General features: G+C 40.9%; 2 protein-coding genes across 2 annotated transcripts in view; one reads left to right on the top strand and one right to left on the bottom strand.

The window, feature by feature from the left end:
• Positions 1-16: 16 nt before the first annotated feature.
• Positions 17-358, bottom strand: LOC101600815 (eukaryotic translation initiation factor 1-like). The gene has a single exon (XM_045153495.1). The coding sequence runs from the start codon at positions 356-358 to the stop codon at positions 17-19; it is 342 nt and encodes a 113-aa protein (XP_045009430.1).
• A 3,094-nt stretch (positions 359-3,452) lies between these two features.
• The window catches only part of LOC123461485 (40S ribosomal protein S17-like), a 34,501-nt gene continuing 24,269 nt past the window's right edge, over positions 3,453-13,684 (top strand). The window contains 2 exon segments of the mRNA XM_045152185.1: positions 3,453-3,656; positions 6,059-6,164. Of these exon segments, the coding sequence (XP_045008120.1) occupies positions 3,453-3,656; positions 6,059-6,164 (310 nt within the window).

Consider the following 13,684-nt stretch of genomic DNA (forward strand, 5'->3'; position numbering starts at 1 on the left):
AGAGAGCCACAAGCACTTAAAACCCATGAACCTTCAGCTGATGGTCCTTAGCCAGTCCAATCTCTATTAGGGACTGGCATGTGTTCTTGTGCTGGTCACCCTGTAGCTGAGTCACTTCTCCATATTCTGGATGTTCAATTACAATATTATTGCAGGCAAATTTCTTCTTGAATGCCTTCACTAGTTTCTTTTTATCATAATCATTAGCGATCCCTTGGACAGTACTCAGGGTCTTCCTGCCGTCCCTCTGTTGAATTTTTAAATGGATATTATCCTCAGTGCCTGCAGGAAGCAGGTCATCACCCTTACTTGCACCAGCAAAGGGGTCGAAAGAGTGGAGGTTCTGGATAGCCGACATAACGATACATTCCTTTTTCTTGGTGGAAACGGACTGCGGAAGGCTGCTGCGGGAGTAGGCGGGCAGGGGGGACGCAGGGTGGGGAAGCGAGGGGGCTCGAGGCGGAGGCAGCTGAGTCCTGGCGGAGGCTCACTGACTGGGGCCCATGAGTCATTCTTATAAACATAGATGAGATTTAAAGTTACTTAGTATCTTTAAGTACAAAGCAAAGCAAATGCCGCCAATAAGATTGGGGTGCATTTTTTAAAAGCAATGCTATAGTGAAAAATCTGGTAATGAGAGATGTTGTGGATTCAAAGTTATTATGATAATTATTTTCAGTCATGATGTCTCACACCTTAAATTCTAGTAGAGAAGTAGATGTAGGAGGATTGCTATGTGTTCAAGGCCAGCCTGTTGCTAGTGACTGAGTTCCAATCAGCTTGGGCTATAAGGAGATCAGGCCTCAAAATACAATCCATCAATTAATTTAATTAATTAATGCTTATGATACTTACTTGTATTAGGTGGTAATATGAGAGGTTTTCCAGTGATGTTATGTTTATGCTCATATATTAATGCCACCCTCACCTTTGGAAAGAGGAAATTTATTTTTCCCATCATGGTGACCACTGAGGACACTCAAGACTCACCAAAGTGGTAAGACAAAGTCATAGCTGTGTGTTTAGCACTAAGTGAAACATCTCTATTATACCATCCAAGACATCTCTATTATACCTCTGGGACTATTGATCAGGAGATGGCAGAAAGAATGTCAGAGCCAAAGGATGGAGGAACAATTTGAAATGCTGTCTCCAGGCACAATGTGGTCATTGCATTCATGATCTCACAGAGGCCATCGTTACCTGCAGAAGACCTGCAAAACTTTGGGCCCACCAGCATGTTGTCATTGAAGATATTAAATGAAGAAAAGAAAAATAAATCAGATTATAAAAACTGAAGAAGGAACAATAGAAAAGAGATCAGTGGAGGGTGGATGAGGAAGGCAAATTTGAAGGTTTAAGAAGATTATGTAAATTTTTAATAAAATTATAAAAATTAGTTGTGACTTTGTTGACTTCACAAAAGCCATTTTGGATAATATATCTAACTCAAGATCCTTAGATTAACTTTATCTGTATAATATTTTGTGATGTAATGACATCATCACATATTCTGGAATGATAATATGGACATGTTTGGTCAGCATTTTGTGACATTTACATACTTTTTAAATATAGAATGAGTAAGGAATCAATTATGTCCTACTATTCTTTTGAGACTGGAAATCAAGTCTCTCATGTGAACAAAAATATTTTAGCGTTGTTGCCGGGCATGGTAGTGCACGCCTTTAATCCTAGCACTCAGGAGGCAGATGTAGGAGGATCGCCAAGAGTTCGAGGCCACCCTGAGACTACAGAGTGAATTCTAGGTCAGCCTGGTAGCTATTCTGACAGAGTAAGATAGCATCTCTAGAATCCCAAAGTAATTTTAATTTTTAACTGTATTCATGGCTGTACATAATCTTTATAATGTCAGAATGTCCCAATTATTTGATTGTCGACCTTATTTCTTTTTTTATATTTTTTTAAATTTTTATTAACATTTTCCATGATTATAAAAAAATATCACATGGTAATTTCCTCCCTTATTTCTTTAACAATGTAGTCCTATTGAGAAAATTCTTATCCATTCCTATACCTTGAAAAGTTTTCTCTATTTTAGCTCTAGGTATTTCAGAGTATCAGTTCTCATCCTCACATCTTTGGTCCAGTTGGAGTTGAGTTTTGTGTCAGATGAAAGAAGAGCAACTAGCTTGACCCATTCATGATGGGATATCCTGTTTGTCCAGCACCACTGATTACAAAGGCTGCCCTTTCTCTTATGTGTAGTTTTGTATTTTTTTAATGAAAAGTCACATAGCTAGAGTGGTTTGTGTGTTAATATTAGGATATTTTATTGGGTGCAAATTGATGATCTGTCTGTTTTTATGCCCCTACCCTATGCTTTTGTTTCTATGGCTGTGGAATACAGCTTAAAATCATATATGATGATACCATATTTTTTTGAGTCCAGCTTATTTTGCTGATCAGAGGTCTTTCGTGACTCTGTATATATTTAAAGATTGATTTTTATATTTTTGTGAAGAATGACATTGGAATTTTATGGGGTCAAATTTAATCTATAAATTGCTTTTGCTAATATAGTCACTTTGCTATATCAATTCTTCCAAATCATAAATATAGGAGATATTCCCAACTCCTAATGTCTTCTTCAATTTAAAGAAAGGATAATGAAATTGATACATAATATATCATGGAAGTCTATCCAAACAGAAAAAAATGCAATTATTTCTGGAAAATGTATGCAACTGAAAACAATTGCATTGAATGAGATATAGTGATACAATTCCATGATAAGTCCTTGTGCGGGTGATGTGTCACCATAGTCACAGACATGGCTCTGGAAATCTAGTAAACATACTGTGACATAATAATGTGAAACCTCCAAGTCCGTTAATTCAAGTGACAATGCAGAATCACAGAGGACCCTGGTGGAGACAGTGACTGTGCCCAAACTTCTCTTCTCCTCTCCCTCACCTGTATCACACAGTAGCACCCATAGCAAGGGTACCCTGACCCATCTCTGAGAGTTGGACCCGAAGCTGCTCCTCACTGGTCATGACAAGCTGCCCTTGAAGAAACTCTGAGTGGTTCTTATTGCTGCCTATGATGATATGCAGGTTAATGTATGATGGTTTTACTGTTGTCAAAAAGACAGTCCGTGGTTTATCAGTGTAGTACTGCTACATACCAAGTTAGAACATGCATTTCCCTGGGATTTCTGTGAAATTTTCTCCTTTATTCTTTTCTGTCTGCAATTCTACATTGGGGTGTGATCTGTGACTGCCTTATTATTTATCTTTAAAATCTGTTTCCCTATCACTTCAAACAATAATTCATTTTATTCACACCCTTGACTGGAGGTGAATGCAGGTGGGTTTTCAGAACCCTGAAATAGGGTGGCCATAGTTTGGAGGGAGAGGGAGAGTTTGCTCCACTGACTCCATAAAATGTCACTAGGGCATTCAACGTTTCAGATATGTGAACGCAGAATGCAGACAGAGGCTGGGAACTTTGTGAATGATGAAATGGTCAATGGCTTGTCTCCCCATGGATGCCTGCATTTTGACTCCAGAGACCCCATAGGAAGAATCACTGTTCTGGGTGATGTAGAACTGGGAACACGCAGTCGCAGTCGTACTCTTCTTATTACTTTGATTACCCGAAGCTACTGCTTCAGAAACTGGAATTCTGCAGTATGACCTCCTCAGCCTGGCTAGATGTGAAATGTGTCCAGACCAGTCTCACAGAGGTGGTCAGACCTGCTGGCATCACTGGATACCAATAGTATCATTAACTAGGAGCAAGATTTATTCTTATTATATTTATTTATTTATTCATCCTTACTGCCAGCCCTAATTGTTTTGACTGGATAGACATGTGTTAGTGGCGCCCCCTGCAGGACAAGTGACAAATGACTGCAGGGCTGGGTATTTGGCCAAGTTAGAGCCTAGGGGAACCAGTCCACTGTGATCAGGGATAAATCCTAGTGTAATGAGAAGAAAATTTATGAACAGACAAAACTGGGAAAGTGCCTTCATGTTAAGGACCGACCACGAGCATAAGATCTACACGCCTACAATCACGTGAGCATTAGCACATTTGCATTGCAGTTCTTAGCATCCAGAAGTAAGGAAACACTTTTTACCTTGGGTCTAGAGCAGCAGTACTTCAGGGAGAAAAAGACAAGAAGTGGTGATGGGAGATAAATATGTTAGAAACTAGAAATATGTTTCTAAGCTGAGCTGCATCGAAGCTCTATTACCTGCCCTTGTATACTGATCTGGGCTAACAAAGGCCTGGCTATTAGGATTGGGGTGGTAGGTGAGGTGGACTCTGTCTCCTGTCAATCACTGTTTTGAGTCTGCATGTAAGAAACAAATATCACACAATGACTCCCAGAATACAGTGGCCCTTCTGAACATTTCAGAGTCCAGAGTGACTGCTGTGGTTAAGAGAGGCTTCTGTCGGGAGTCTTAGGGCTGACTGGCTTAAGAGGAGGCAAGGCCATTCAGTGGGGATGGGCTCAAATATCTCAACTTGTGTTCTTCCACTTTCATGCCTGACTATTTTATTTCCTGTGACATGGGTTTGTACTGCTTTGGGGAGCCCTGGTGTGTCTCTCACTGGCCAAGAGACTGCTCATGATGTGTTTAGCCAATGCCTTACAGCTACCCTGGACATAACAGCATCCCCAGGGCCTGAATCTTCTGTTAAGCAAACATTTTGTTTTGTTTTGTTTTTTGTAAAAGGACCCTGTTCTGATGTCTAGCGGACCAAAGACCATAGTCCTTGCTGTAAATATCCCTCCCAGGTGGAGCTAGGCTGTCATTAGAACAGAAATCCATGTCATCCAGGAGGACTTTTACAGCTTTCCCTAGCCTCTGAACTTAACCAATCAGGATTGTCCCATTTTTCTGTCAAGAGCCATTAAAGGAGAAGCAAAATTTGGCTTTCCTCACCTTTCCCCTCTCTGTGAAACCAACACCTTCTTCTGAGCCCATCAGAGCACTTGAGCTGTCTGAAGGAACCTAAAGGTATCAGCAAAGCCACGAAGGACTACAGCCGAACAACCTCAGTTCTATTGTTTGGAACTTCCTGCTGTGGATTAGTAGGACTGAAGTCACGTCTCCATTTTACCACATTCTTCTCAGTAACCTACTAATACCCCTGCTGCCAGGAAGCCCTTCTGGTGCCTCCTTGGATTAATTGTTATTTCTTACACAAAATAACTATGGGAAGAAGGAAGGAAGGAAAAAGGAATAAAAGAGAGATAAATGAAAGTATAGAGTTCAGGCAGGAAAAAGGAAGGAGGTAGGTAAGGAATAAGGAAGGGAGAAAGGGAGAGAAGGATGGAGGGAGAGAAGAAAGAAGGAAGGAAGGAAGGAGGGAAGCAAAGAAGCAGGGAAGGAACAAATGAAGTAAAGTAATGGAAGGAGACAGGCATGCTCTGATGTCAGCACATGCTTTTCTTGTGTAGTGGAAGACATTCACCTGCCAATAGGTCTGAGGTATAATTGAAACCTTTGAGCTGCTTCTGACCCTTCATAATCCCTCTCTTATAGCATGAGCCATTATGTACATGGTTTAATAGCTTTACTGAAGATCACTTGTTTCATCTCCATGATTCACGTTTAAGGAGTCATTCTAATTATGTGATTTATCATTACACAACCACAGTCACACTGAAGCTTACAGCCACCAGAGGTTATTGTTTCACGAATCTGTAGTGTGAAAATATTGGAAAAGTACATATGGCCCATCAATACCCTTGCCACTTAATATCTGCAGTTAACATTTTGTTATGTACATACAATTTATCACATGACATCCTTTCCATCTCCCTAAGGATTCGTCTACTCATCAATCCATCTAATCCTCCTTCCTTCTAACTATATATCCACCCATCCATCCAAATCTTGATTTACCCAGCTCTCCATCTGTTCAGCTCTCCATCTGTTCATCTACCAGCCTTCTAGAGCATCCATTCATACTCTTCTCAGCATCTCTATCCATCCATCTCTCCTTCCATTTTGATGTAAACATAAGTATACTTTATCACTAAATCCTGTGTAACTCAAATCTCTTCATTTCCAAGGACTACGAATATGTGGCGTGGCAGCAAATGGTTCAGGCAGAAAGAATTGAGCTGGCCCCAGGGTCACAACATAAGGCTGTTTCTTCACCTTATATCCAAGTGATGAGTATTTTTTTTTTGCCTGACTCCTTGAGGTATCTTATAAGTCTCATTAGAATTTTTACATCACTTAAAATATATATCTCTAATTCTATGTGAGTAAATATAAAATGGAATAAGTGAGGTAAAAAAGTTGCACAGAGTGCTGTGGTTTGGATGGGGTATAAATGTCTCCAAAGATTCATATTGGTTCTGGAGTGGCGCTGTGGACCTGGTAGGATCTATAAAGTGTAGGACCCAGTGCACATGAAACAATTAATAATGATATTTTTCCCATGCTAGTGAAATAGTGGCACACAGCCTTGGTGGGTAACCAATAGTTTTCTGATTGGCTAAGAGATCCATGCAGTGTAAAGGACCCATATCTGGAATTGAGAACCAGATTATTATCCTATGGTGACAAACATTATGTTCTCCATTAGACTTTGGCTAAGTCAAGGATTAAATACATCAAATTTTCTGGAAATTTATGATGATTATCCTAGTTAAATTATTCTGACTTCACTCTCCGTTGGATAACCTGTTCTTCCTTTTCAGAAGGTCGTGAGACGTGAGGGGGTCAACTACCCCCACACTTCAGACAGGCACAGCAGAGACCACAGAGGAACTGGGGACATGAGCAAGAGCGCTGCTTCCATGCTGGCACCAGGGTGAAGGAGACACACCCTGAGGACAGTCAATACTCAACCAGAGATCTAGACACTCCTGAGAGTTCATCAGTGAAGTAGACTTAAAAAACACCCACCACAGCTCAGGAAATTTTGTGGAAGAGTGGGTGAAAAGATTGCAAGAGCTGCAGGTTGAGATATCCTGCCTAGAGGCATCCGTCCCACTCACAATAACTGACTGCTGCTCCCACAACACAAAACCTGCAGCCCCATTCCTATGGGGAATATTCCCATAGAGAATACCTGCAACGCCACTGAGGAGTGTCCCCAGTGGAATGGGAACAGGGATGTGGAAAAAGAGGCTACCAACACCTAATGTATCCCTTAATAATGTTAATAATAATAGTAATGATAAAAATGAAAAAAAAGTTATCTAGGAGAGTCATTTGTGGTGAGTGCTGTTTGTTTTATACAAACACACATATATGTACACAGGTGCATGCACACATATACCTAAACATGTAGAACTGTGTGCATACATAAAAAGAAAAGGCAATGATGGCAAGATCCTGTAAAAGAGTGGAAGCCTGTTTCCATAGAAGAGAACGTAGCCAGTGGCCAGGCTTCTAGTGGTCTCTATGTGATCAGGCCTGCATGGTGCAGGTTCAATGGTGAGGGATGCACAGTCTGGCTCCATCATGAGGCTTGCATGGTAAAGGCTGTGCAGTCTCCTGTACTTCTATCCAGGCTCTCAGGTATCCAGGAGGCGATTAATGTTGTGTTTGAGATGGAGAAATCAAAGCACAAGTTGTCTTGACCACTAGAGTCAAACTGCAAGGCCCTGAGATTCCTATGGAGAGAGGCCCTATGCTCAGAGATTAGATACCAGGACTCCAGGCCCACAGGGACTGATGGAGGTAAAAACAATTCACTTTCTTCTTGTGATATTTCCTTGTTAGATATCCCTGCCTTTCTAGTGGAATAAGAACATAGACTTGTCCTGGCTCTGACCCTGCTGCTGGGAGGCCCATAGTTGGGGAAATGATCCAAATGGAGCCATTTCTCACTGTTGATAAGCAGGTTGGCTTGGTCTGAGGCTAGAAGCCTTTCTTCCCTATAAAACAACTTTTGTCTTTGTGGTACAAGAATTCAATGAATATAAATGAGATACCATGCACATGTTGTCAAGTTTAACAGTATGCTTTAAATAATGTCTTTATTGTATCTGCAGTTTCACTGTGTCTACAGTTGCTTCTTTGTGCCTATCCCCAGTCTTTCTGGAGATCATCATCACCTGTATGAGCTGGGAACCTGTGTTCCCTGAGTTGTATTGTAATGCATTTTCTACCATCCTCAACTAAGTTTTCATGAAAACTAACAAATACTATGCACTGTCAGGAGAGTTCAGGGTGAGGTGCCATACTTCAACATCATGAAAATCTCTATCAATCAGAGGATCTTGACACTATCTGGAAAACTCAGAGCAGGAGCTTATGAGAGCTAGTACAGGACAGAGGGATGCCTGAAAGCCCTTAGATGGGCTTTGAATCCACGTGCCAGGGAGACAGGCTACAAATAAGAAAGACCCTCCTTGCTTAACATCAGACACTCTTGAGAGATTAGGTAAGGAAAAACATGGGTCAAGTTCAGCAGGTCTATTGTGGGTTCAGAAAAAAAAAAGTGCAGTGTTATCTTTGCACATTGCAAAGATATGTGCTAAAAGCACTGCAGAGAAAATATGCATTGCTGAAAACACTTAACCTTTAAAGTCCCAATCTGTAAAGTCAGAAATCAAGCCTAGTGACACTTTACAGGACAGAAAGAATTGAGTCCATTGGATGTCTTCTGCCTAAGCCACATTTCCTGTCTGCATCACTGTTAGCTGGGAAGGACTGAAAAACCTTTGATACCTAGAAGATCTGAGACCACTGTTCCTTGGGAGAGCTAAGATGATAGTTTCTGTTTTAAGAACCATTGTTGCCTGGAAAGCTGAGATAACTGAGGATTATGGGAACCAGTGATCCCTGGGTGAGCTAAGAACAACTGTTTCCTCTTTGAACACAGAACAACTAGTTTGCCTTGGTAAGTTGTGGACACTATTGCCTGCATTATATGAGGCCTTCCCATTTACTGGGGAAGCAGAGACCTTCATTATCTGTATGAGGTAAAAACTTCTGTTTCCACGTGAGCCAAGACCACTGTTAGTTCAGGACACTAGTACTGTGTAAGTAAGCTGATTACCACAGTCACTGTGTGAGCTGAGATTCACAGTTACCTGCAGAGGTAAGCTGGCTGTTAATTGGGAGAGCTGTGATTGCTAATCGAGCTCAGTCAATGCTCACTTGCTTGATCTAGGAACCAGGGTCTTTGGGTGAGGTCTGAACCATTACTGCTTTGGTGAGTGAGAACCAATTACCTGGGGGAGGTGAGACCCCTGATTTCTATATGAGGAATGATGTGTTACCTGTGTGAGCTGAGACTGTTACATGTATTCATAGGAACCACTACTGCATGGGGATTCGAAACCCATTTCTTGAATGAGCTGAGAATCTGATACCTGGAAGAGCTCATACCCACTGCTGCCTGTGGTAGTTAAAGCCCTCTGGCATACAGTGACTTAAACCACCGCCACCTGGGTGAATGAGAACTACTGTTACCTATGTGTGGTGAGATATTAATTTCTTGAAAGAGCTGAGACTTGTTAACTGGATGAGATGTGACCCACTGTTATGTCTGTGAGCTAGGATCTCCTATCTGCAGTTTCTGTGACCATAATTAACCAGGAGGTCTGAGGTGATTGCGACCTGTGGAAAATGAGAATCATTGTTTCCTCATGAATTTTACAACCACTATTAGAAAGGTGTCTGAGAATTGCACTTCCATGGGTGACATAATAGAATCACTGTTTGCTGATTAGACCAAGAAGTACATGTTTCTCAGGTGAAGGAAAAATTATCAGTGTTATCTTGGTGAGTTGAGCTACATTGGTGAGCTGCAAAACATTGTTACTTGTTAGAATCAGGACTAAAATTGTTAGGTGTGTTGAGTCTACAGTTTCTTTGGTGATCTGAGACAACTGTCACAGTGTTACCTGGGATAGCTGAGATTTGTGCTACATAGAATGATGGCACTAGAGATGCATGTGAGAGTAGAGGCCTGTTTAAAATGAGAGAATAAACTTTACCTGGGTGAGGTGAGAAAATAATGACACAGGTGGGCTAAGACAAGGATTATTGAATAAGATGACCACTGTTCACATGGGGGAGGAGACCACTACACTGGAAAGATGTGACCACCGAAACCTGGAGTTGCTACGACAACTATTCCCTGGGGGGCTGACCACCTGCTGCATGAGGAAAGTGGGATGTTTGGTACCTGCATGAGCTCAGGACTGTTTTCTGCTGACTTAGAACCACTGAAACATTGGTGAGCTGAGAACAGGATTACTCAGTCAGTCTGCTCATCAGGGAGAAGTGGCTGATAGCACTGAATCTGTGACTGTCTTTGGGATTCATGTGACTTTTGGAAGACATGAACCTACTGTTTCCTGGTTGAGATAAGCAGTGTGGTCCCCTGGTCCCCTTAGATAAGTGATAGGGATGTAAGCCCAGATTACCTGCTGAGTACAACCATGATCACCTTTGTGATCTGAGACATTAACTATTACTCTCAGGAGAATGGTACCTGGGAGGTCTTAGACCTATGTTTCCATGGTGGGCTGGCAAAACTATTACTTTGATGATCTGAGATCATAATCACACCGAGTGCCTGAGACCCCTGTTACTTATGTGTTCACCATCACTGTTGACTGTGTGTCAGAGGAAGTGGTATCATGAGTCACTGTTACTCGAGGTGAAGAGACCACTTGTAAGGGTGAGTTTGGAACTACTACTAACATGATATGTATGACCACTGTCACCTGGAGTTGACAAGACCACTGCTCCCCTGGTGAGCTAAAGACCACTGTCATCTGTGGCACCTGTGACCTCAGTTACAGGTTTGATCATTGAAGGATTTTTTTAAACAAAGAATTTAAAATCATCATAATGTTGCTAACTATGACCATGGTGGTGTTGTAGGATTTTGAGAGCCATGAAGCGTCTTTACCTCTGTGAGCTGGGAGAAATTGAAACTTGAAATACCTGAATTAATGTGATCTACAGCATCACAGAACACTGACCACAGTTAGGTTGTACAACATTTTGTCTTGGTGAACTGAGAAACTTGTTTGGGCTAAGATCACTGTTCATTGTAAGTGTTGGGAATAAGTTTTAAGTAATATGAGAAGCTAAAACCCAGTTCTACCCTTGGATGCAAAGATCAGTATTTTTGTGGAAAGGGAAGAACTATAGTTATTATAGTTATTATTATTATTATTATAGTGCAACAAGAAATAAGTAAACCAACTGCTCAGAACTTTGATCCCTGGGTGAGTAGAACCAATGTCAAATGTGATGCTGGGACATCACCTGTTTGATCCCGAAGCATTTTTCCCTGATGACTTTCAACTATCACCATGCTGATGAGCTTTGCCCTGGTGTTCCAGGTAGTGTTCCTCTTAATAATGTATACTGTCTGAGACCACAGGTATGACCTTAAGGTGAAGACAGTCCCTAGTTCATCCAAGAAGTGACACATGTTGGACCTTGCACTAGCATTTCTTGGTACAGAGTATTGTTTCCTGATGAACCTTAGAACATTCGTAAGTCACCAGGCAGAAAACACTTAATGACAGCTTGATAGCAGGTCACCACTTTTATTTGGATGAACTGAAACTACTGTTACTTGTCTAAGCCAGGAATGACATAAGAGAATTAATGTGAACTGACAAAATATTAACTTGTATGAATAGGAAAAATGTTACCTAGAGGATCTGAGGTCATTTTTACTTGATCTGAAGTCACTGAAGTTGGGCACTGAGAACCACTGACAACTTTGGGAGCAGAGAGAAGTGTTTTCAGGGTGAAGGTAAAGGGACTGTTAACATAATAGTTTGAGACCACTGCTACATGGATTTGCTAAGAAAACTGTGATTCCCGTAAGTGTCAAGGGCAGGTTCACTGTCAGCTGTGAGAGCTGGAACATCACCCACTCCTACAACCTGTGAAGAAGAATTCTCTGTTGAACTGAGAACCAGTTTAATATGGGTGAAAATAGTCCATGGACACCTTGTTGATCTGACTCCTCTGTGATCAGAAGTGGTTGTGACCACTGTTACCAAGGTCTGTTGAGAAAACTTGTGTGATCCAACACCTGAAACTTTGGACACATGAAACTTTGAATTCCTGGATGATATGAGATGTACTGTTACCTGATATATCTGAAAAAAATGTTAGATCAGGCAGCTGATAACTGTGTTGTCTTTTCTTTTTCCCCTTTAGGTGAACTTTCTTCATTATGGAAGAAGGCAGATGTTGTAATAAAGAGATTTGGTTTTCCCATAATTGGGTTAAGATAAATTGTTATTATTTATAATGGAATGGAACTATTGTTGATATATATGCATACATAGATAAATACATGCATGCATATATGCTAATATGTGTTATGTTTGGAATATAAAATCTCTATTAATGCTTGCTAATAAATAAATACAAATAAGAAAGTACTCCATAGGTTCATGGTTTGAATACATGATCGGCAGCTGGTGGGTCTGTTTAGATGATTGTAAAAAGAAGGAGTGGAACCTTTGCTGGAGAAAGTAATTCACTGGGATGGTCTAAAGGATTTACAGTGTGCTACCACTTCCCTCTAATTCCTTTCAAAGTTTGCCAGCAATGTGATCAGCCTGCTGCTTTTCCTTTCCCACCACAATGGAAAGTATCCCTTTTTGAATTGTAAGTCACAACAAGCCCTTTTCCTTCTTTAAAGCTGTTTCTGGTCAGATTTTAGTGTATTATTAAGAAAGTCACTAATACAGTAACAAAATACTGTCATTGTTTTAAAGAATGAAATTAAGCATAGAAAATAGATATTGGTGATGGAAAGGCAAAAGGGTAGATGGGTCTAAAGAAGAGCCCTACATCCATAAATCAGGATTCCACAAGGTACTGAAAGGAGGAGCTGAATCTCACTGGGGTCACCAAGATTTCATGGCTCTAGTGCATGGTGCTGTCTTTCTTACAGTCAGAATGATGGGTGCTCATTTCTCAGTAGTAGATTCATTGACTGTGAGCCCACAACAGCTGGGTCTCCTTCCACAAGCAGTACCAGTTGTGCCCATTTGGAGTGGTTTCTAGAGGGCTTCACTTAAACCAATTCCATTCTGAACATTTTCTGAGCACATAGGTATTTTATAAATTCTGTTATGCAAATTACAGATGATTTGGCATGAATAATGGCCTGTGTAAACTACCAATATCACAAAACTTCCTTTTAGTTAGCTTATTGTGAACTTTCTCAATAGACCTAGTGCAGGAAGTATCCATGAAAACAATCTTGTGAACAAATTTCAGGCTAAGAAAGGACAGAGAGAGATAGTGGATTCTCCATTCTTATGCTGCCTCATGAAGTCCAGGAGACTGAGGGATTATCCTCCCATCCAGTCTTTCAGTCTTTCTCTTTTTGCTTTGGGTAGACTCTACACATTCATACATAGTCTACTGACTAGGGAGGGTCACCTGTAAGTATTCAGGCACTTCTGTCTGTACAGCTTTCCCTTTTTCCTTCTCATTTTTCAGCTTTCTGGACAAGCAGCCAAACTTAGCATCACTTATCAGATCCTTCAAGTGCTGAGCTGTGGGAAATGAGGCCAAATAGAAGCAAAAGGGTAAAATAACAAGGTCCCTGGGGCCAAAAAGTGTATGCTATCCAGTAGTCAATGACATTCAGTCAGTATTTATTAAAGATATATCAGCTTTTGGATAATTACTCATTTGATATTCTGAAATGTTGCCTGACCATAGTGGAATTAACCATG

This window comes from Jaculus jaculus, chromosome 6, assembly GCF_020740685.1.
Source record: "Jaculus jaculus isolate mJacJac1 chromosome 6, mJacJac1.mat.Y.cur, whole genome shotgun sequence".
In the NCBI taxonomy this organism is placed as follows: Eukaryota; Metazoa; Chordata; class Mammalia; order Rodentia; family Dipodidae; genus Jaculus; species Jaculus jaculus.

Bases quoted from the DNA above. Each gene is read 5' to 3' on its own strand.
- LOC101600815 (XM_045153495.1), bottom strand. From the start codon at position 358: ATGTCGGCTATCCAGAACCTCCACTCTTTCGACCCCTTTGCTGGTGCA.